Source organism: Nycticebus coucang, chromosome 8 (genome assembly GCF_027406575.1).
Source record: "Nycticebus coucang isolate mNycCou1 chromosome 8, mNycCou1.pri, whole genome shotgun sequence".
Lineage (NCBI taxonomy): Eukaryota > Metazoa > Chordata > Mammalia > Primates > Lorisidae > Nycticebus > Nycticebus coucang.
Genome location: NC_069787.1, coordinates 36,891,865 through 36,914,425, shown reverse-complemented (window position 1 = coordinate 36,914,425; position 22,561 = coordinate 36,891,865). Strand labels below are relative to the sequence as shown.

The window sequence follows — 22,561 nt, the reverse complement described above, 5'->3', positions numbered from 1 at the left end:
ATTTTTAAACAGTCCTAACCATAAAATGCTTTCTGAAAAACATATTCTTAGGAATATATATTTTTCACTATTAATTCACGTTAAAGACGGAAGGGCTTGAATTTGCCTGTGTTCTTCAACAGCCGGGCAAGTCCAGTTTTACCATCTGTGCTAACCAAGGCTGCACTCTTATTTTTTAAATGAAGATTTGGTTGCATTTTCCTTTAAAAAGAGCCACAGAAGAGAGAATTAGCCTTGCTGCCTTCAGTAAGGCTTGCACTTCTAATTTAAAAGAACAGAGAGGAAAGGGTGGATTATTTGTCAATGAAGTGACAGGGGAAACTGCAGATTAAACACCAAATTCGGTACTCGATGTTTGTAAGTTTTAGCGAACACGAGGTTATTCGCACACACGCTCCCACGGGAGCACGTACACACGGGCCACATAAAACTGAGAATCAGAAGATACTGATCAAAGGAAAAAAAAAAAAAAGGCAACCTAGGCATTGAAAAGAACAATCCACAGGCTTCTTGAAAATTTGTGGTTTGGAATTTAATTCAGCAGAGATGGGCAGAGTGTCCACATTCCTAACCGCAGACCCGAGGGTCCTGCCTGTCTCTGTTTTCAATGCCTATTGGATGGGTGATTGTGCCCTGGACAGTCTAGGCTCAGTACTTTCATAAGGCACGCATGCAGAGAAGGGGAGGACCCGCCGGTCAGCGTTATGCATGTATGAGGCATTCTCAGTGGATGTGGGTCATGCTAGAAGATGTACACAGGAAGATTATTTGATTCTAATTCATGCCACTTGATATAATGTGATAAAACATTTGACATGAGAGATAAGTTCCATTTTAATCCGAGAGAGGACGGATGGGAATTAAAAAGTAAGAAGGGTTTTGTCAAAGAAAGGTGATGCAAGGGAGAGAGGGGTATTGAGCACAGAAAGGGGATGATTGGAAAAGAAAAAAAAAAAAAAAGGAAAAAAGAAAGGAGCCTTTCAACACACGAGGAAAGCAAATGAGCTGGAAGACAAAGCTTATAAAAGTCAGAAGCCGCAGAATCTGAAAGCAGTGCCAACAATGAGCTCACTTAGCCATGGAACAAAAACACACACGCACGCATACATACACACACAAAACTGAAGGTAAATTGCCCAACACGATCACAGAAAAAAATACGGAAACACCAATTCCATAGGAGACCAAAACATTAATGCTCAGAAGCCTGGACACGAGGAGCCCACATTTCACGAGACAGAAGTAGGCTGCACGATTGGAGCCACACGGAGACAAGAACATCAGCTTCCGTGCACTCTGGCCGGGTCTACACTGGCAAACACGGTAGAAACTTGAGGCAAAATATCTGGCTAAATTAGGTAACTCCATCTGCTTTGGCCTGGAAGAGGCAGGCAATTTGAGACCTAAGCAGATTCCTTTTTTTTTCCAATTCTTTTTGCCTCAGTGGCTCGCCTTGCAGGGCAGATGTAGTCACAGTGGAAATAAGATTGCTTGGAAACTATTAACCCTTGGAAATCTGCATTTTCTGAAGTTTGTTCTGAGGCTGCAGCCCAGTATATTGCTCTTTGTACACCAGCTGCTTCTTACATTTTCAGGTGGGTGGGTGGCCAGGGACCACCACGATTTAAAACTGGAACTGACTGAGCAATTCTAACCTAAGTGTTAGCTGAAACACAGAGAGAAGGATTTCTAGTCTCCAAGAAACGAAATCATCTTTGAAGTGATATCAGTGCGACATTTACTGCACATCTGCACACCACAGCTGGTGTCTGGGAGGTACCACCCCCAGGAGAGGGAGTTGGCCTCAGCCTCCCTGACTAGAACATCTCCCTCAAGAGAGGCCAGATTGCAAGGAGGAAAACCATGACCAAGAAAGGTCTATGCCAGTTAGAGAAAGCTGTCTCGCAAGCTTCGTGCAGGAATGAGCCTGCTTGCCGAGAGGCGGTGCGCCGTCCTACATGTCACACAGATTGGGACTGAGACACTGCCACGCCAGGGTGGGTTCGGAACAGACACACGACAGATAAGAGCCTAAGGCAGAGGGAGAGGGAAAGCCTTTGTTTGAATCAGGACCAATCCATTTTCTCAAAATGTGACTTATCCTCCTGTCTCTTATTTTGTCACATTTTGGAGGGTCTCCTCCTTGGTCTTCAAGGAGGAGAAGGCATTTACTTACATCAAATAACCTTTCTATATACATCTCCTCATTGACCTTATCACGCAGGACATCCTGAGAATGGCGGACGAAAGTCACGTAGGCGTCGGCCACGTCCATCCCGGGTTTCTGCAAAGAAACAGGAGAACATGAAAATGGAATTTTCAGACAGCCACTCTGTTTTGATGACCCGTTTGTTTTTACCCTCCACCAGCCCTACATTGCTTTTCTTGGATCACCTTTGTAGCTACTGTATAGCTCATCACCGCCTGGACTGGTAGGAATTGATATTAGAACTGCCCCCTCTTTCCAGAAATCAAACTGGCTAAAAAGAGAGTTGAGATTTTAGAATTTTATAGATATTCCTTGCTATTAATTTTTTTTCTAGAAAATGTATCTAATGGATAAATCTTCCCTGGATAACCCAGAAATATTCTCTGGCTCTACTTTGGATTGAAATCCCCAAACATAGTCTTTCTTTCATTGTCTGTTCTTAATATATCATTAGAAAAGCAACAGCCTTCCCGATTGCTTTTTTTCTCTTTAAAAAAAAAAAATTGAGAAAGTGCTAAGCAAAAAAATCTTATTCCAATCTATTTCCCCTCTGAATCAAGTTCCATTTTTTGGGATAGTTTAAGCTGAGTATATATAGTGAGTATTTGCTAATTAGTTTACTCAGAAGAGACATTCAACCATTTGTCTTTGCTTCTAGCACAGCCTTAAGAGTCCAAAGACTCTTAAAGTTAAAAAAAAAAAAAAAAAAAAAGGAAGGAGGAGGAGGGGAGGATTTGATTTTTAAATAAATTAGATTTTCTAGAAAGGTAAGTAGGTGGTTTATCCAGCAGTTAGGAAATGATTTATTGCAAGGAAGTAAAAAAAAAGAAACTCAGAACACACATGGCTTGAGATGTTGCAATCAAAGTTATCTCCAAAGAAACCTATTAAAACACTATAATATGGGTCATTAAGAGAGCGGTCACAAACCCCTCAAATTTCCACAGTAGATATGTATGTTTGCTAATAACTCAAAAGATTAGTTTTCATTACTGTGATTTACCTTAGATCACAAAGTATCATTTCTCTACAAGACGTGACTGTCAGGCGCTGCAAATTGAAGTTAGTTAACACTTCTGTGTAATTTCCAGGGTGAAAATGAGGAAGGTTTGGAAACAGTAGGACTGTATTTTTTTTTTTTTTTTTTTTTGCTGATACAAAGCAAACAATTATCAAGCAAAGGGCCAATGCTTGGCCCCTGAGATGCTAGTAACATTTCTTAACACCTGCTGAAACAATGACAAGGTATTAATTTGAAAAACAATGAGGACAACCCAAAGCCACAGTAGTCAAGCGTTACACTTTCAAGCAATTTTCAGGGACTGGATTGAGCAGGTTCTATGATGGTCCTATAATTGTTGCAGTTTTATGATAGGAAACAAAAGAGGTTCTCCAATGAAATGTAACTGATAGCTATCAGTTGTAAACTGGCACCTCTCTTTGTCCCTCTGGCAACTGCATATGGAAGGGTATTCTCCTTAGGGATGGAGACCCCTTTCTGGGGGAGTTGAGAAACGTTTCACTGTTATTTCCATTTCTTTCCTCATGATATGTGCAGCAGATATGGCCTTTTCTTGGGCAAACGCAGCCATATTAGAGCCAAGACCCAAAGCCAAATTTATCAGACCTACCAGTGACCACAATGTTTAGAAACAGTAATCTATAATGATGGTTTTTCCCACCATTCCTTCCCTTTTTGGTAAGGTTTACTGTCCTCAAAGGGGCACTTCATTAAGTTTTTAAAACTTTGATATTTAAAAAGAAAATCAGAATTGTTTACCTCACCCAGGTAGTTAAGAAATGCCATGATTCTCTCTTTTGATTCTGTCTTGGTTCTTTTCATAGCACTTAGCAATAGCTGACATTTTATATATATATATATATATTTTTTTTTTTTTTTTTTTGTCCATCTTCTCCCACTAGAACATACTCTGTAAACCTAAGAACTTTGGCTTATTTTCTATTGTATCTCCAGCACACAGAATGGTGTCCAGCCCATAGTAAGTGCTCAGTAAATCTTTGCTGAACAAATCTATAAATGAATGAGCTAATCCTCTCTCTCTTTTTTTTTTTTTTGAGATAGGGTTTCATTCTATTACCCATGCTGGAGAAAAGCAGTGTCATCATAGCTCACTGAACCTCAAACTCTTGGATTCGAGGGATCCTCCTGCCTCAGCTTTCTGAGTAGCTGGACTATATGTGTGTATTACCATGCCCAGCTAATTTTTCAATTTTGTGTAGAGATGGGGGTCTCACTCTTGCTCAGGCTGGTCTCAGACTCTCAGGCTCAAGTGATCTTTCTGTCTCAGCTTCCCAAAGTGCTAGGATTACAGGCCTGAGTCACCACGTCCAGCTGCAAATCTTCTCTCCACTTCCTTTTATAAGTTCTTTAGTTAATACTGCATAGATTTTTACTGGATTCTCCACAAATTTGGAACTTGTGCAAATCATTTAAACTTCTCTGGGCCTTACTTAATGCCATCTGTGAAATGGGATTAATAACAGCTTGCCCACTTACCTTCAAGGCCTGTTATGATTATCAGCTAAAATAATGTATGTAAAAATGTTTTGAAAGCCACAAACTGCAATGCAAACATAAACCACTATGGTTTTACCCCAACAGTATTAGGTCACCCCATAGCTTTACCTACCTTTATAACCTATTTTAGAACTAAGAAGAAACCTTGAAGGAGTCAGTATCAAAATAAACATAATGGTCTCTGCATGAAAATGTGTAGTTTTCTTATAACACAGTCGTCAGCCCCTACTTTCAACCATCTTCCTTTCAAACTAGCTTCACATCCACTTCCAACCAGTTTGGTTTCCATCTCTTGATGGACCAGGAGTAGGGAAGAAGGGGATTGTTGGAAACAACTGTGCTGATGGCGAGAACTATCACTTTCCTGATGCCTGGAGTGTGAGTGACAGGGAAGAGGCGGCCTGAGGGCAACACTAGACATGGAGACTCACCAAGGACTGGGGTTGGGACTATCAAGGGTGGGGGCAACCTGCCCTACACCTCAGGGGGCTCTGTGGGGAGTGGGTCACTATGCAGCCACTGGGGAAAGACACAGTCACAGTGGTGATCCTGGGGCATCGAGAAAAGGTTAAATTATAGTCAGCACCCTGTTTCGAAAGGCAGGAGGGAAAAAAGGCAGGAAGGATGTATAATGCATTGTAAGTAGATTTCCAAAAAACCCAGTTAAAAATAGGACTGTCAACAAATAAAGCTAACCTGTAGTTATAGCTGGGAAATATACTTGATCAAACAATGGATACTCTTAGGTAAATCCGGCTTTATACCAAATTGCTCCCTACACACAGTGGGATGAACTTTTTAGGATGTTTTTTTATTATCTCACAATGACATTGTTTAAGTGTGGCTTGGATAGCCTGATAGAATATGACATAGGTTTTAGAAAACATTTAAACAAATATCTGTGGGGTTAACTCCATCCAGGTGTGGAAGATGTAATTTGTGCCTAAGTCACTCTGTGGGAAAATCTTAGCCTGTCCCTGCCAGAATAGATCTGAGTTTGAAAAAACAAGTTGAAATTGTCAGCATCCTAAGCAAGCCCTAATTATTAATGCAAATCTGCTGCATATACCAAAGGGTCAAAAATTACATCTAAGACAAAGAGATATGCCTTGGGGATTGTGTGACGTTTTGAGGACTGGTACCAGCACTTCTCTCCATTAACATGGAAAATTAAGATTTATTAAATTTCCTTAAATTACTAGTAACAAATTACTAGTTCCCCCATGGAGCTAAGCCAATGAACTACATGCCAAAAAGCTTACAGGATAAACTGATAAACTCATTGTCTTCAGAGCTAGAACAATTTGAGAATGATTTTTTTTAAGGCAGGATCTTGCTCTGTATCCCACACTGGAGTGCATGGTGTGATATGATCACAGCTCACTGGAAACTCAAACTCCTGGGCTCGAGTGATCCTCCTGCCTCAGCTGGAACTGCATTGGGCTATTTTTCTATTATTTTTTCTTTATTTTTTTATTTTGTACAGACGGAATCTTTCTCTTGCTTAGGTTAGCCTTGAACTTTTGGCCTCAAGCAATCCTTCTACCTTGGCCTTCCAGGAGTGCTAGGATTATATACATGAACCACCATCTCCAGCCTGAGAAGTGATTTTATTCAATGGTTCTTAAACCTACTGCAAATTTGAAGGCACTAGGGAGCTTTAAAAATATTGATGCTTGGCCCCCAATGCCCAGAGATGGTGTTTCAATTTGTCTGGCAAGCAGCCTGGGCATTAATACTTATAAAGTTCCCCAAGTATTTCCAACATGTAGCCAAGGTTAAGAGTCGCTGATTTAGGCCATTGGTTTCCAAACTTGCATTACTTATCAGAATCATGTGAAGAGCTTTTTAGAAAACAAGTTCTAGGCTCCACTCCAGAACTACTGAATCAGAATCTCCAGAGGTGAAGGGCTAGAAATCTCTATTAATGAAAGAAAAACAACTGTGTGGTCATTAAAAATAATCATAAAAGCTAAATAAGCTCATAAATAAAAAAGCAAAGCCAAAACAAACCAAAAAACCTTGTCAAACACATATTACTGTTGGACATTCTGGTTTGGGGACTACTGACTTAATAGGTAATAGTGGTGTGCTGGTAAACTAGTTCTTCAAAACAAACAATAAAACAAAAACAACCTCCCTCCCCCGATTTGTAGTGTCTGCCAATTTCCATGGTATAAATACTCCCATCAAGGCTGATTTTGAGTTACCAATGTGCTTTACTGAAGGCAAATTTGGAGAGAAAGGCACACACTTGACCCTCAGGAGGCAGTGCTAGGAGGCTCTCCATACCCCTGGAAGTGCAGGCTCGGTGGTCAGACTGACAGCACTTGAGCCTTCACTCTCTACTCACTCACCAGACAACCTTGGGATTACTGCTTAATCTCTTTGAGCCTCACCTTCCTCAGCTGTAAAACAGGCTGATAATATTACCTGCCTCACAGGGTTGATTTCAAAAGTAAATAATTGCTATTATCTGCTGCATGTAAAGAATGTACATACAGCACCCATGTGTCTTAGGTACTATTATTTGCTATACAATTGTTATTTTTTTACTAAAACATTTCTTACAACATTGTTAGCTATAAAAGTGTACATTAATCAACTTAAAGTTTAGCTTTGTCCTAAGCCATTAATAATGAATAAAACCAGGTTTGATGCGCTAACCGTATTTTTGTTAATAGTCCCTAAAATAGTCAACTATCCAGATAAAGGTGTTTGTCTATGCACTAACTAAAATCATCTGTCAGAATGGCGGAGTGTTAAGAGCATTGGTTTAACCTCCGTTCTGCACTGACCAGATATGGGACCCTGAGCAAGTGTCCCTGGGCCTCAATTTCCTCATCTTTAAAGTGGGGTTATTATGAAGATTAAATGTAAAGTCCTCGGAACAGTGCCTGGCACTTAGTAAAAGCATTATAAGGCCTGTTTGTAGTAGTGGCAGGTGTTGTTACTTGTATTACACAACCAGCAGTGGTAAGTGACCACATTTTGGGACATGCTGCTTCATTTTCTGTTGATTCACTTTTGTTTCTCCATAGCCTAACAAGTCTTCTAATATAGTATAATTAATCCATAAGCACTGAAGGACTACATATCAGGGCACCTTTCCTATCGATACAGAATCCATCTCCCCTCTCACCCTTCACACTACATGTGAACCTGGCTTGCAGGAATTAGGTTGAATCATATGAAATTGCTAATGCTTGACTGTTTGACCTCTCCAAAATACCAGTTTCATCTAATGCTAGCTCTGATGGCTGGATCGAATTTCTGTATGTATTTGGGCCCTTTGTCTGTGGGTCAATTCTCCAAACCTGGCTATTGACATCTCCCCTCTGTTTTGAGGCCTACAGAAAACAGACGGCAGCCACAGATCTTTGGGTTGGAAGCCTACCATTTCAATTTCCGCTGCTGCAGAAGAACAGTGGAGGTTGATGTCTACAAATTCGCACCCCCTTCCACCCTTGTGCAATATAGAGCATGGGCTTTGTACGCCCATCACCACCCATGCCTTTCTCCTATGCTGACATTTCTGGGTGCCAGCTATGCTGGTAGGTGTTCTGCCTATGTTATGTCATGTCCTTTGCACAGCAAACCCATGAGTTTGGGGTTATTACCTCCATTTTAAAGATGGAGCAAGAGGGCCAGAGAGTTTGAGGAGTTTATTCCCTGTAAAGTCAAACTTTATATTTTGGGGCTTGAAAAGGTCCATGACTTCAACTTCTCTCCTTGTTGCAGTTATATGAGTTTTTTCTATTCTCCATTGTAAGGACTGTCTACAAGAAGGAGTCTGGGGTTCCTCAATGAGAATTATTATATAAATTCAGGGCACAATTATTGACTGTACATTCTTTCATTAAACAAACACAACATAGGCTAATGCTAAATTCACTCCAATTTTCTATTTTGTCTTCCTTGGAGAAATGAGCCAATAAACCATTATACACTTAGCTTCTTGGGGAAATGAATTTAAATGTTAATATAAATCCTTTTAGAAAAAAACAAATTTTAACAAATAAGTATTTGAACAAGGAGGGTACTTAACCACGTTCAGAATGAGAAACGGCTCAGTACAAGACCCTTGGTGGCTGTTGAGATAAGCTCTCTAAATTTAATATTTTATAGTAGACTCACATCTCTTTTATTAGAAATGGAGAAACGGAATCATTTTCTTTTCTGCTTTATTGGAATATATTTAAATCTCTCCAATTTTATTTTGCTAATAGGCAGGGCAAAGTCTGTCTATCAATGTATCCTGATTTATCACAGGTAATCCCTTGCTTTGACATTCATGTGTCCTACTTAACCTCAATTTAAATGTAAATTTTGGGCAACTTGGAGTGCTTTATCTATGAACTTTGACAGCTCTCTTCCTTAATGAAGCCTGCACTAATTACAAGCAGTTTTGTAAGGTTAAAACAATTGCAATATTGACCCCCAAATGAACAAATCCAGAATTTATTTGTTTTTAAAAATTCTGGCACCCTTGTGCAAATTTCTAGCTCGTGGTTCTACTCCCAAGGTATGCGTGCAGGAGGGTTGGTGAGCAGGATAAAGACAGAATGAAACAGAGAAACCAATGAGATGAAAGTGAAAGTGAATGTGAACTGGGTTTACCCTCAAACAGGACCTGCTTCCTGATGAAAGAAGCCATACCCTCTTTTTATACAAAAAAAAAAAAAAAAAATTCTATCATGAAATCTTTTTGGCTTCTCTATTTCTGATGATCCAAGGCAGGAATACACAGTTTTAGCAACAATTAATAAAGCTAGCACCACTAACATTCGCATGAAAGCAAGAAACAAAACAACAAACCCACAAAAAACAATTTTCAAATACTCACAGGTACATCCACATATTTGGAAGCTGCCTTCACCTAAGGAGGAAAGAAGAGGATGGAAGTGAGGCTGGTGTTTATGTTTAATTGTTCACAGCTCAATGCTGTAGCACCATCAGAGTTAAAACAATATGCTGGCACATGGAGTTGACCAGGGAAAACAAAAAGGTACAGAAAAATAAAATCTGTTTGGTATATTTTTTTCAAGCCGTAGCCAGTGCTTTGCAGAATGAGAGAGAGGGAATACACACAGTTTTACTGATTTAGAGTCTGCTGCTTGAGTGGGAGTTTTACATTTTCTTCCTTCCCTTTAAAAGGGAGAAAAGCAACTCTAGCTAAGCGCAGACTTAGTGGAAGGCTCACCAGTCGAGAAAAGCAACCAAGACTGTTGTCATTTCTTGAACCTTGGATCTTGTGCAATTTGGCTGCAGTTTATCTTGAGTGAATCCCTCCGTTCTCAGATTTCATTAACTTGGGTCTTTAAGACAAAGGTGGTATGGTGGATGGGTACCCTAAACCTAGAGGGAGACGGGTGTCTGTGGGTGGGGATACTGCCTTGGTTTTAAGTGCTAAAAAACTTAAGATGGGAAGTGCAGGACGTGGTTATAAAATTTATTTCCAGTTTTGGGGCAGGGGAGGGAATATGGTAGAGTGTAGTATTTGAGAGCAGAGTTTGGAGTCAGACTTGGGTTGAATCCTGACTTACAAGCTGTGTGGCCTTGGGCAATCATTTCATCTCTCTGAGCCTCAGTTGCCTCATCTGCATGGAGGTACTAAGTGCCTCTTTCAGCAGGTTGACAAGGGTGACTGCACACTAAGTCCTAGGATGTAGTAGTAAGCACGGAACGGATGGTAGCTAAGATGATCAACTCATAAGCAAGTCTGGGTGCTGTGAGCAGTCAATGGATGGCTGGGTTTGAGAAATAAAACCTATCTATGGGAGTATGTTTGACATTTTATGTGTTTCAATTTGACTCAGTCACGGGTTTCCTTTAGGTACAGGTAAGATCAAGGGGCTACATTCCATGTCAGAGAGCATTTCCCGGGAACTACAAAGCTGTTCTGATGTCTTTTCACATCTCAGCTAGTCTCCTCCTGCAATTTGGCTGACAGCAGTCTTAGGAATCACAGCCTTTACCCAAAGGTCTCCCAGGAAAGTACCCAGGGTACTGATTTCCTCCATTGCTCTTTTCTCTACACTGCTTTTCAAAATTTCAGGGCCCAAGACAGAGTAGCCAATGAACCAGTAGGGTAGGGTGGGGAGAGCTCAAGATTTAGATTGAAAAGTATTGTAAGTACCTGAACTAGGTGCCCCCCCCCCGAAATCATGCCAACATGTTTGCTTGTTTCCCGCATTAATAGAATAGGGTGGGTGATAATATTACATACTTTGCAGGACTGATAGCCTGATGAAGTGAGAAAACATATGAGAAAGTGCTTTTGTAAGCTTTAAAGTGGGGGAACACATAGCTATTAGTAAATTATTAGTTAGTTCTACCTTCTTGAATCATTGTCAGCCCCCAATCCCCCTGGGTTCCCCTGTCATAGGTTTTCTTAAAACCCTACATTGTTCTTTGCAGCACTGATTGCCAGTGTGATTCAGTAACTTTGGGTGTGATGTCTACCTCCCACAGAGTGCAAAGGCTTTCTTGGTCTTGTTCATGGGTGTCTCTCCATTGACTGAACTGGTACCTGGCTTAGAAGAGGAACCCAGAGAAAATGTGTGGAGGGAAGGAACAAGAGAAAACCAGTCACCACTGCCTGCTTCAGGATGCTGAGAAATATGCAGAGGAAAGACCAGACCAAGAAGCCACTGCATTGTTCAGGCTGAAAACCAACATAGCTGTATAGAAAGCTGACTGCATGCAAAGGCTGGTCGGCAAAGAAAACGTCTATAAGGAGGGGATTTGAAGAAGGCTTTCCAGATTTTGCACAATGACCATTTCTATTAAATGACTCTCAACTCCATTCATTCAGGCAAGAAGGTCGTTTGACTTTTTTCAAGTCTCCCCTATGTATAATAATATCTAACATTTATATGATGTTTTTCACTTTACAAAACACTTTCATGAACCATTTCTTCTTTAAACCACACAACACAATGGAGACTATTAACCATCTCCATTTACTATTGAGAAAACCAAAACTCTTAGAATTTTAGGAGTTTATTTGCTCATGATCTCAGCCAGAAGGTAGAGGAGCCAGGATTTCCTTAAGGGCTTCTAAACCCAAATTTCTCCCTTGGAACTTCTGATCCCCTCAACACTCGTAGAAAAGGATGAGGAATTCAAGCATCAGCGGTCAGAGCAGGTGCTGGCAAAATAATTACTCTCAGCTAAAAATTGCCTTTTTCCTTTTCTAAAGTTGATGCTTGGCAGTTGGTAGTTTTGCTACAGCTGAAATGATCAACCTTTAAACACGCCTACTCTCCATTTACCACTAACATGCAGTTCCCATCCAGAGAATGACACCAGTCAAACTCTATTCCTTTCAAGGCAGTTGGGGATGATGAGGCAAGTTCCATCATGAATGAAAACCCTCTGCTCTTGGACATGCCCCAGCATTCAGGGTTTGTTCTTCTATTTGATAATTGCTGACTTTTGCACTTAATCTTACCGATCTTCCTCCTATCCCAAAATAACAGGAAAAAATAGCACAGGGTAAATTGTGTTCCTACTATTATTTGGAGACATGTGGTACATATCATTTTTGGAGCTGGACATTGAACGTCAGGAAGAACTTGATGATAAAGATAAAAGGGTATCCTGAAGTATATTCTACAAGGAAAATGAACAAGAAAGCATTTTGCCTGGAAAAGGATGGGTTAATGGCAAAGAAAACCATAATATTCATCTGTTTTTTTTTTTTGTTTTTTGACATAGAGTCTCGCTTTGTCACTCTAGGTAGAGTGCCATGGAGTCATAGCTGACAGCAAATTCTTGGGCTCAAGTGATCCTCTGGCTTCAGCCTCCAGAGTAGCTAGGACTGCAGGTGCCCGCAACAACACCTGACTAATTTCTTGGCCGGGGCTGGGCTTGAACCCGCCACCCACAGCATATGGGGCCGGCGCCCTACTCCTTGAGCCACAGGTGCTGCCCACACCTGACTAATTTTTATAGACGGGGGTCTTGCTCTCACTCAGGCTGGTCTTGAACTCCTGAGCTCAAGCAATCCACCTACCTCAGCCTCCCAGAGTTCTGGGATTACAGGTGTGAGCCACTGCGCCCGACCCATGTTCATCTAGTTAACTGAGGAGCTGCATGTGGAAGCATTGACCTTGTTCATGGTGTTTCCAGAGCATAGAATCAGGATGAATGAGTAAAATGACAGAGCCCCAGGAGAAGGTCCAGGAACTGTGATAGAGGCCTCTTGGTGCTGGAGACTTGCTCTTCACTGGAGAAGCTCATGCAGAGGCCAGTAAGACACTCTGTCTTTGCTTCTTTGCCTACGTGAGAGGTTACCTCTAAGGCTGCTTCCTGTTCTCTGGTTCTAGTCTCCTTGAGAGGCAGCCATTGCCATCAGTTGCTACATCGGGTTGAGATGTAGCAGAGGAAGTGCACTTGTGGAACCCGGATCAGAACTCAGAACCCCTCCCTGCCTGACGCCAGCAGTGTTCTCTTTAAACATGATTTTTTTTTTTTTTTTTTTTGAGACAGAGTCTCACTTTGTTGTCCTTGGTAGAGTGTCGGGCAACACAGCTCACAGCAACTTCAAACTCTTGGGCTTAAGCGATTCTCTTGCCTTAGCTTCCCAAGTACCTGGGACTACAGACACCCGCTGCAATGCCTGGCTGTTTTTTAGAGACAGGGTTTCATTCTTACTCAGGCTGGTCTTGAATTCCGAGCTGAAGCAATCCACCAGCCTTGGCCTCCTGGAGTGCTAGGATTATAGGTGTGAGCCACCACCCGGCCATTATCTTTGCTTTAATTACCTATAGGAACATGCCTTTTAACCACCTATGCTCTACATAGAGAGGAATGACCAGATCCTCCCAACCCACTAGGGCTTTGGAATTACTGGCAGAAAATCCAACACACCAGGCACCATGTCTAGGTCAAATAAACAACAGCCCTTGCAATCTGCAGGAGACTATTTTCCATTATAGGTAGATATTGTTTAGATGAATAAAACACAAATTTCTTAAAAAGCACTACCTATTTAATGGGTAGTTTTAAATATATATATATTTTTGTCCATTAGTGATCATAAAAAGTATGTGTGTACATAATTTCCTTTTCTTTCGTAATTAAAAGGAACCTACTTAGTAAAGTGGCTAAGAGTACGTGTTCAGGATTGGCTAAGTTTGAAATCTGGCTTTGCCGTTTTCGAGCTTGGTGACTTTGAACAGTGACCTCACTTCTCTGAGGCTCCGCTGTAAATAGCACAAGAATAATGCTACTCAAAGGGACACGACTACATGTAGCCATTCTTCACATAACTACTGGAAAAACCAACTTACTATGCCGGGAAAGCACATGCTCCTCATCCACCAGTCAGTTGCACTCCCTACCTCTGGCCCGCAGGCAACTCTTCAATGAAAAGAATGCTGAAATTTCTTCAGGTTGCCCACAAGTATCTGAGCTGATTCAGAGTCTGGCGTACTTTCTGCCAGTGCTGTGACGTGCCCTCCGCTGGAGACCTCACTGTCCGAGCATTGAGGCTGGGAGCAAGCTCTGTTCTCAGTGTGGGCATACGCAAGAGGGCAGTTCCCAGGCCAGCACTCTCGGTTATGATCCACAACTCTCTGGGACCCAGCCATAGCCATGTGTCCCAGGGTGCCGGGGCAGGAGATGAGGGCTTTGTCCCAGGCTCCTGGTCTGGCATCCCTTCTGAGCCAGGACCCAACTGCACTCAATGGAGAGGCAAGAATTGTGACTTGAGCAGAACCTCATTTCCTGGGACTGGCTGCTTTCTGAGCCTCCCCCCACCACCCAGTAGGACAAAGAATACCCCTTCCTCAGCAGGACTCATGAGCCCTTTCCCCCCTAGACAGAGCCGGTTCTGGAAAAGGTTAGAAAAGGAGACACAAATCTAGAGAGGCTTTAGAAGCTAAGGATAAAGTTAGTGAATATATATGTATTTATATTCATGTGCCTATAATAAAGAACTTTTACTATGAAAGGGTCCTACTTTGGGTCAGATAAAGGCATTGGCTCCGTGATTTCTGCTTTACTCCTTAGATAATGTCTAAATGCACAGTGTGTGCAAACACTCCTGAGTCATGTCCACCCAACAACTGATAACAGTAAGTAATATTTGAGTGCTTACTACTTGCCAGGCAGTAAGTTAGCAACATTGTATTTAACCCACAGCAACAACCTTTTTGGGGAGGGGTTTTATTAATAGTCCCATTTTAAAGTTGAAGAAACTGAGGCTAAGACAGATGAAACAACTAGGCTTGAAGATACACAACTAATAAGTTCCACCTTTGGACCTCCCATCTCCTAAGCTGCCTATTATTCAGTTTTTAAAAAAAAAATCTATCAAACCACTTTCATTGACCAGTCATATTTAAGTCCTGTTTTGTCCATGTGTATGTAGATACAATCTAAAATGGTTTCTCCAAAAAAAAAGTGTATTAGGGATTTGAATACATTTGAGTCAGTGCAGAAGGGCCTGAACAGTTTCTCTGGCCTGTCTGTCCCAGCTAATTACCTCAACCCTCCACCTCACTTAGCGTGTGTAGACAGGCTTAATGGTTTCTCTATTGAGCTCTTCCATTATTTTTCAGGTGCCCAAGGTAATCTTTTCATTGAACACTCACCATTCTGGGATTTTCACAATGCTGATGACTAAGGGATTTTCTTCTGCCTGGTCCTAATAAGGGGACCTGAGTTAATCATTGTGTAGCTTTGATAGGGAGCACGGCGGGGGCTTAAACCACTTCTCTTGGTTCATTAGGGGAAAAAGCAACCCAGGTGCAGACCACGAGGACCTCAGGGTTTGATACTATTAAATCAATGCACGGACCAAAAAAAAGTGGATTAGGCCCTTTTTGTAAACAGAAATCTGGTGGGTAAGACTCAAAGATGGAAGAAAAAATAAGTCTGAACAGATACCACTGCATTAGTGACTGCCTAGCTTTTATTTCTCCCCATGGTCTCTTAAAACACACACACACACACACACACACACACACACAAAATCAAGGAAATGATTTATTCTCTGCACGAGCTGACTCGACCCCTGCCTGTTTGACTTCACAAGAGCTCTGAGTTTATTTTTTATTTTTTATTTTTGCCTTTGCCTAGAAACTGCAGACCACCCACCATTTCAAAGGGGTAGCAAAATTTACTTCCATGTTTAGCCTTTGAAATTTCTGCTGCAAGGCTAATGATGCTATTTTGCCCCTTTCTGCACTTTGTGAAGCCAGATGATTTTAGAGATGTGGCTCTTTTTCTGAGAGCCAAGGAAGTTAATATGTGAAAACGTGACTCAGTGCCACTACCATCCCTGAAATAATTTTATCTCTTGTTAGTACAAGTTTTCATCTACCACCATCCTCATGTCTAGAATGTAGGCACTAGGGGGAATGAGGCTCACTCTCTCCCCTCAGTATCTACACTGCCTGGTATATAGTAGTGGCTCAATAAAAATATGTTGCATGAATGGTCTCTAGAGTATGGTATTATTTCTTTGTACTGACGGTAGAGGATTTTATGCTTAAGGCTGATGTTTGAGCTATAGCACTCTTGCAGGATGATTATGAAAAGGGCAACCGGACACTGTCAGTTCAAATGGAACTGGTGTTTGTTGTCTCTATGGAAAGAGCTTAAAAGATCTCTTTTCTCCGAATGCTCTGAGCAGTATGGCATAAGGGGTAAGAGCTTAGGGTCAGGGGTCAGGAGGCAGATGCCTGGGCTGGCATGTGGTTTGATCACCCACCGGATGGGGGTCAGGTAGTTACCTGTCTAAGCATCAGTTTACTCTTTCAAAAATAGGGATAATGATAATAACAACAACAGATCCTCCTTATAGGGTAGATGTGTGGATTATTAACTTTTCTTTTTTTGAGACAGAGTCTCACTGTGTCACCTGCTGTAGAGTGCTGTAGCGTCACAGCTCACATCAACCTCAAACTCTTGGGCTTAAGAGATTTTCTTGCTTTGCTTCAACCTGCCAAATAGCTGGGACTACAGGCACCCACCACAATGCTCGGCTCTTTTTTGTTGTTGTTGTTGTCATTATTGTCTAGCAGGCTCAGGCCAGGTTCAAACTCACTAGCTCTGGTGCATGTGGCCGGCACCCTACCCACTGAGCTATGGGGGAGGTGGTGAACCTGGATTATTAATTTTATTTTTTTTTGAGATAGAGTCTCACTATGTCTCCCTCAGTAGAGTGCAATGGCATGACAGCTCACAGCAACCTCAAACTCTTGAACTTAAGCAATTCTCCTGTCTCAGCCTCCCAAGTAGCTGGGACTACAGGTGCCCACCACAATGCCCAGCTATTTTTTTGCAGCAGTTGTTAAGCTGGTCTGGGCAGGGTTTGAACCTGCCACCCTCGCTGTACGTGGCTGGTGCCATAACCACTGTGCTACGGGCACGGAGCCTGGATTATTAATTTTTCAAATGATGGATTTCTTAAGTTTTATGACACATCAGACACTATTCTAAGCATTTCACCTATATTAATTCATTTAGTGTCTTCCTTTCTGATGTATTAACCTGGATGGACGTGGAAGACATTATTCTTAGTAAAGCATCACAAGAATGGAGAAGCATGAATCCTATGTACTCAATTTTGATATGAGGACAATTAATGACAATTATGGTTATGGGGGGGGAACAGAAAGAGGGAAGGAGGGAGGGGGGTTGGGGCCTTGGTGTGTGTCACACTTTATGGGGGCAAGACATGATTGCGAGAGGGACTTTGCCTAACAATTGCAATCAGTGTAACCTGGCTTATTGTACCCTCAATGAATCCCCAACAATAAAAAAAAAAAAAAAAAAAAAAGATGCAGATTTTCGTAAAAACCCTTACGGGGAAGACCATCACTCTCGAGGTTGAACCTTCGGATACGATAGAAAAAGTGAAGGCCAAGATCCAGGATAAGGAAGGAATTCCTCCTGATCAGCAAAGACTCATTTTTGCTGGCAAGCAACTGGAAGATGGACGTACTTTGTCTGACTACAACATTCAAAAGGAGTCCACTCTTCATCTTGTGTTAAGACTTCGTGGTGGTGCTAAGAAAAGGAAGAAGAAGTCTTATACCACTCCCAAGAAGAATAAGCATAAGAGAAAGAAGGTTAAGCTTGCTGTCCTGAAATACTATAAGGTAGATGAGAATGGCAAAATAAGTCGCCTTCGTCGAGAGTGTCCTTCAGATGAGTGTGGTGCTGGAGTTTTCACGGCCAGCCACTTTGATAGACATTATTGTGGCAAATGTTGTCTTACTTACTGTTTCAACAAACCAGAAGACAAGTAATTATATATGAATTAATAAAAGACATGCACTAAAAAAATAATAATAATAATAATTCATTTAGTGTATATAAAGGGTTGGAGGAGCTGATATATGTAAACACCTTTGCACAGGGCCCAGCACACAGTATGTGTTCCATCAGTATTAGCTATTATTTTTACACTCTCTTTCCCGCTGCCTCCCAAGGGGCTGATTTGATCGGTCAGGTTGCAGGGCACTGGCTGGGTCATGTTTCCTAGTAAGTGGAGCCATTAAAACTTACATATCTGCCACTTGAGTATGGTGCCTCTGTGTCACGAGGAGAATGCTTCAGGTGAGAGCATGCAGCTTATCCTGCAGCAAGATGTCTGGCCATCTTAATTCCTCTCTCCTTTCCTGGCCATATTCCAGGTTGTGCACTAGACCTTCTCTCTAATTCTGTTTCTCTTTGGCTTGCCAGGCCTAACTTTCTTAGAAAGAGATTCCTGGAGACCAGTGTGGCTCCATAGAATTCTCTGCATGGGAATGCAGACCTGAAGTCCCGTTCACATTGTGACAGCTTGTCTCCAAAGAGGCTTGCCATCAATTCTGTTATTCCCTGTACGAACATGTTGATCCCTCACTGAGAAAAGGAGTCTATTCCTTGAGCGGCCTTGAGTCTGGGCTGGCCTATGACTGCTTTGACAAATAGAATATAATGGGGGTGACAGAGTGCCAGTGCTGAGTCTCGTCTTGAAGAAGACCGGCAGCTTCTTCTTCCTCACTCCTGAAAGCCAGCTGCTGTTAGGTGTGTATGACCACCCAAGACCACCGTGCTGCAAGAAACTCAAGCCACATGATGCCCAGTAAAATGAGACCCCCATCTTGGGAGAAGCCACCTGGAGAGACACTAAGTTGTCAGGCATCCAGCCCCAGCCCAGCTGGTTCATAGGCAAGTGATTTAGAGTACAGACTCTGGAGTTGGAGCGGATGGGATCAAATCCTAGCTCTGCTACTGACTAGACAAGTTACTTAACCCTTCCATGCCTCATTTTCCTCACCTGTAAAATGGAGATAATAGTACTCTTCATAAGGTTGTTGAGTTATTAACTGAGTTCATAGGACAGTTTCTGAGGTATAGTAAGAACTTTGCTGGGCAATCAGGTTGTTCTAGTTAATTGGCCTTGCATATTATTCAGGGGTCCTCAAACTTTTTAAACAGGGGGCCAGTTCACTGTCCCTCAGACCATTGGAGGGCCGGAATATAGTTTATAAAAAAAAAAACAAAACTATGAACAAATTCCTTTGCAAATGGCATATATCTTATTTTGAAGTAAAACAAAACAAAACAAAACAAAACAAAACAGGAACAAATACAATCACACCGCCACATGTGGCCTGCGGGCCATAGTTTAAAGACCCCTGTAATCTGAACTATCTAACAGTGGCTATTTAAATTTAAATTAATTAAAACAAAATGCAACCAATCTAACTTTTTAGTTGCATTAGCCACAGCTCAAATGTGGTTTGTGGCTACTGGATTGGCCAGCTCAGAAGTTCTATTGGACTATGCTGGTGCCGGCAGACTCAAGGGACATTCATAAATATAGGTCATTACATTCTTAAATGACAAGAACAAAGAGGCATGTCGTTCAATTCCCATGTTAGAACATGAAATTGGAGGAGGACACAGGGGAAGAAAGAAGGGCATAGTGTCAAAGTCTCATCTTGTGGGTGAAATAAGAAATCAAAGTGGGCCCTGCGCTCATAGCTCAGTGAATACGGTGCCAGCCACATACACCAAGGCAGGAGGGTTCAAGCCCAGGCCTGCGAAACAACAATGACAACTACAACAAAAAAATAGCCTGGCATTGTGGTGGGCACCTGTAGTTGCAGCTACTTGGGAGGCTGAGGCAAGAGAATTGCTTAAGCCCAAGAGTTGGAGTTTGCTGTGAGCTCTGATGAGCTCACCATGGCACTCTCCCAAGGGCGACAAAGTGAGACTCTGTCTCAAAAAAAAAAAAAAAAGAAAGTGGATGAGGACAATTTATAGTTATAAAAGACCTAAGAAAGGAATGTTAATATTGCTATAACTCTAACAGGAGGAGGGTGGAGAAGTGGAAGATGGTATCTTTTATAGCAGGGAGTCAAATAACCTCTAAGATCAGCCAACCTAGAAATAGCAAGTGAGTATCAGTACTTGGAACTCTGGGGATGAACAGTGGCTGACAGCATCCCTTCTGAAGGACCAGACTGACAGTAGAAAGGGGTAGGGCAGAGAACTGGTGCTTTTTTTTTTTTTAATGAGTGTTTCTGTACTATTTCATATTTTAACAATGTGCTTACATTAGTTTCATAAACATATTGGAAAAAAAGTGATAGAATTTTTGACATTCTAGTGGAGAGAGGTATTTTGCAGGAAGTACATATCTTTCTCAGGAGAACTTCCTCAAAGTCTTTGGTTTAGAGATATGTCCTCTACAAAGGCAAAAACCCAACCTAACAGAACCTCCCCTCAATATATAATCTGGATGCTCTGAGTGCATCTTGGGAAGATGAATAAATTGTAAGTGCCAACGGAGGGACCGACTGCTTGGGTGAGACAGAATGTACGAGTGGGTGGATGTACTGGGACTGTGCGTGCGGGTGAGCAGTTGAGCAAACCTCAGTGGCTCCTGCTTGGGGCCAAGTGACAATTACAGTGAAAGCCCCTTCCAACACTTTCTGAGAACAGGAGGAAAACACAACCTTGACGTGAGTCTGGGGTCATAGATAGCATAATGGATTCCCAGAGCTCTGTCACCAGAGGGGCTGAAATGTCTTTCTTGCTTGCCTAAGATCAATGGTGTGCTGGGCCCGTTGAGAAATGCAAAGTGCATGTAAGCACTGGGTTCAATGCTACCTCGATGCACATACATTGTGAGGCTGGTGGCCCTCATTTCCCTTTTTAGGATGGCTAGAGTATATAAGGGCTGTTTTTACAGATGTGGAAACTGTGACACCTAAAATTTCTCATGAGTAGCTCACCAGAGGTCCACTGTTCAGAAAAATGATCGCTGGCTTTCAAAGTTTGATTTGTAATTAAAAGAGTGAAATATTGAATATTGAGATGTCTAGAAGTAAGGTTTCCCTGAGTTGCCTATAAATGGAAATGATGATAAAAACATTTCGGATAATAGAAAAGAGTATATTGGCCACGTCACGACTCTGATTCCTGTTTTCTCTATTATTGGATATATGACCTTAAGAAAGGCAATAATATAAGAATATTTAATACCTGATATATAGTCATATTAAAAATATGGATATATTTATCAGTGATTGAATGCTTAGTATACACCATTTAAATCTTTTAAGAACTCATCTTCTCATTTTGCATTTTAAGAAACTGAATTCAGAAAGGTCTAGTTGCTTTCCGCAGGGCACACAGGAAGTGGTTGGGCTGGGATTTGAACCTAGTGGGTCTGACTGTAAAGGATTCTCTATTGTATCATGCTGTGTCTAGACCGTCTTGCCTTTCTGGAAAATAAGGTACCAGTATGTGAAGGCAAAAGTCATGTAAAGACAGTGAAAGTATTTTGAAAATAAAAAAGTGTTATAATATTCACCTGCCACAAATAAGACCTCATGCATAAGTATGAAATTCTTATGGATAGTCTAAAATGACCTCTGAGAACCACTATAGAATTTCACAGGGGGCCAGGGCAAGGTGGGAGCGAGCCCAGGCTTTCCTGCAAAGCATCCTCAGGCAAAAACGTGAAAACTGAGTTGCCGGGCTGCTCGTTGATTGCACCGCTTCTGTGCATGTTCATAAATATTGATTGTGATTAAACTATTATCATAGTAATGAGGGTAATAATGCCTCCTACAGCCCATCCCACAACACTACTCAAAGTCCCTACCTCTCATTAAACAAAGGGCTGCTGGCACTGCTGGAGAGTTGGGCAAGAGGCAGGGAAATGATCTCTATTAAGCAAAAGCATTCTGTTCCATGCACTGATTAGGAGCAGCAGCCTCATTAAGGATGAGAATTGTTCTTGTCCCCTGTTGTTCAGGGTACTGTGCTCTGAGACTAGATCCAGGAAGTGTGTGTTCTCGTCCCCCCACCCTCACCCCCCGGGGCTTCTGAACAGATGCCTGATTAAAGTAGACCTGTTTTTCTTCTAGTTTCCCTCATTTCTGTCCCAGTCCTTCATTCCCAGAGAGGATTTCTGCAAGACTCAAAGGCTCCTTCAAACCCACCCTCCTGAGGCTGCTGAGACTTAACAATGGTTTCATGCTTACTCTTTGCCTGGCTCAAGGTTAAGTAATTTATAAGTAGTTAACCCTCACACTGGGGCTCGTGATGATGATCATCCCTTACAGATGAGGAAACGATGGTGCAGAGACATTAAATAACTTCCTGAAGGACCCAAAGGTAGTGGCATCATGGAGGTGTCATTAGGACATAGGTCCCTCAGGCTCTGTGGTTTGCCCTCTTTATGACCATGTTGTGTTCCTTCTCATTTTGTCGATGTATATGTCATGCTTTCATTTTAGGAGAAAATCAAAAGTGAAATTTGCAAAGTTTCAATTTTGTAAAACCTCCCA

The 22,561-nt window shown here is 41.8% G+C and overlaps 2 protein-coding genes across 14 annotated transcripts in view; one reads left to right on the top strand and one right to left on the bottom strand.

Moving 5' to 3' along the window:
* The window catches only part of CADPS (calcium dependent secretion activator), a 499,139-nt gene that overhangs the window by 37,538 nt on the left and 439,040 nt on the right, over positions 1-22,561 (bottom strand). For all 13 annotated transcript variants that reach the window (XM_053599820.1, XM_053599828.1, XM_053599822.1 and 10 more), the window contains 2 exons: positions 9,595-9,627; positions 2,177-2,284 (listed from right to left, as the gene is read on the bottom strand). In XM_053599820.1, coding sequence (XP_053455795.1) covers positions 2,177-2,284; positions 9,595-9,627 — 141 coding nt within the window. The remainder of the gene's footprint in view (positions 1-2,176; positions 2,285-9,594; positions 9,628-22,561) is intronic.
* Positions 17,543-18,053, top strand: LOC128591994 (ubiquitin-40S ribosomal protein S27a-like). The gene has a single exon (XM_053599833.1). The coding sequence runs from the start codon at positions 17,546-17,548 to the stop codon at positions 18,014-18,016; it is 471 nt and encodes a 156-aa protein (XP_053455808.1). The 5' UTR covers positions 17,543-17,545; the 3' UTR covers positions 18,017-18,053.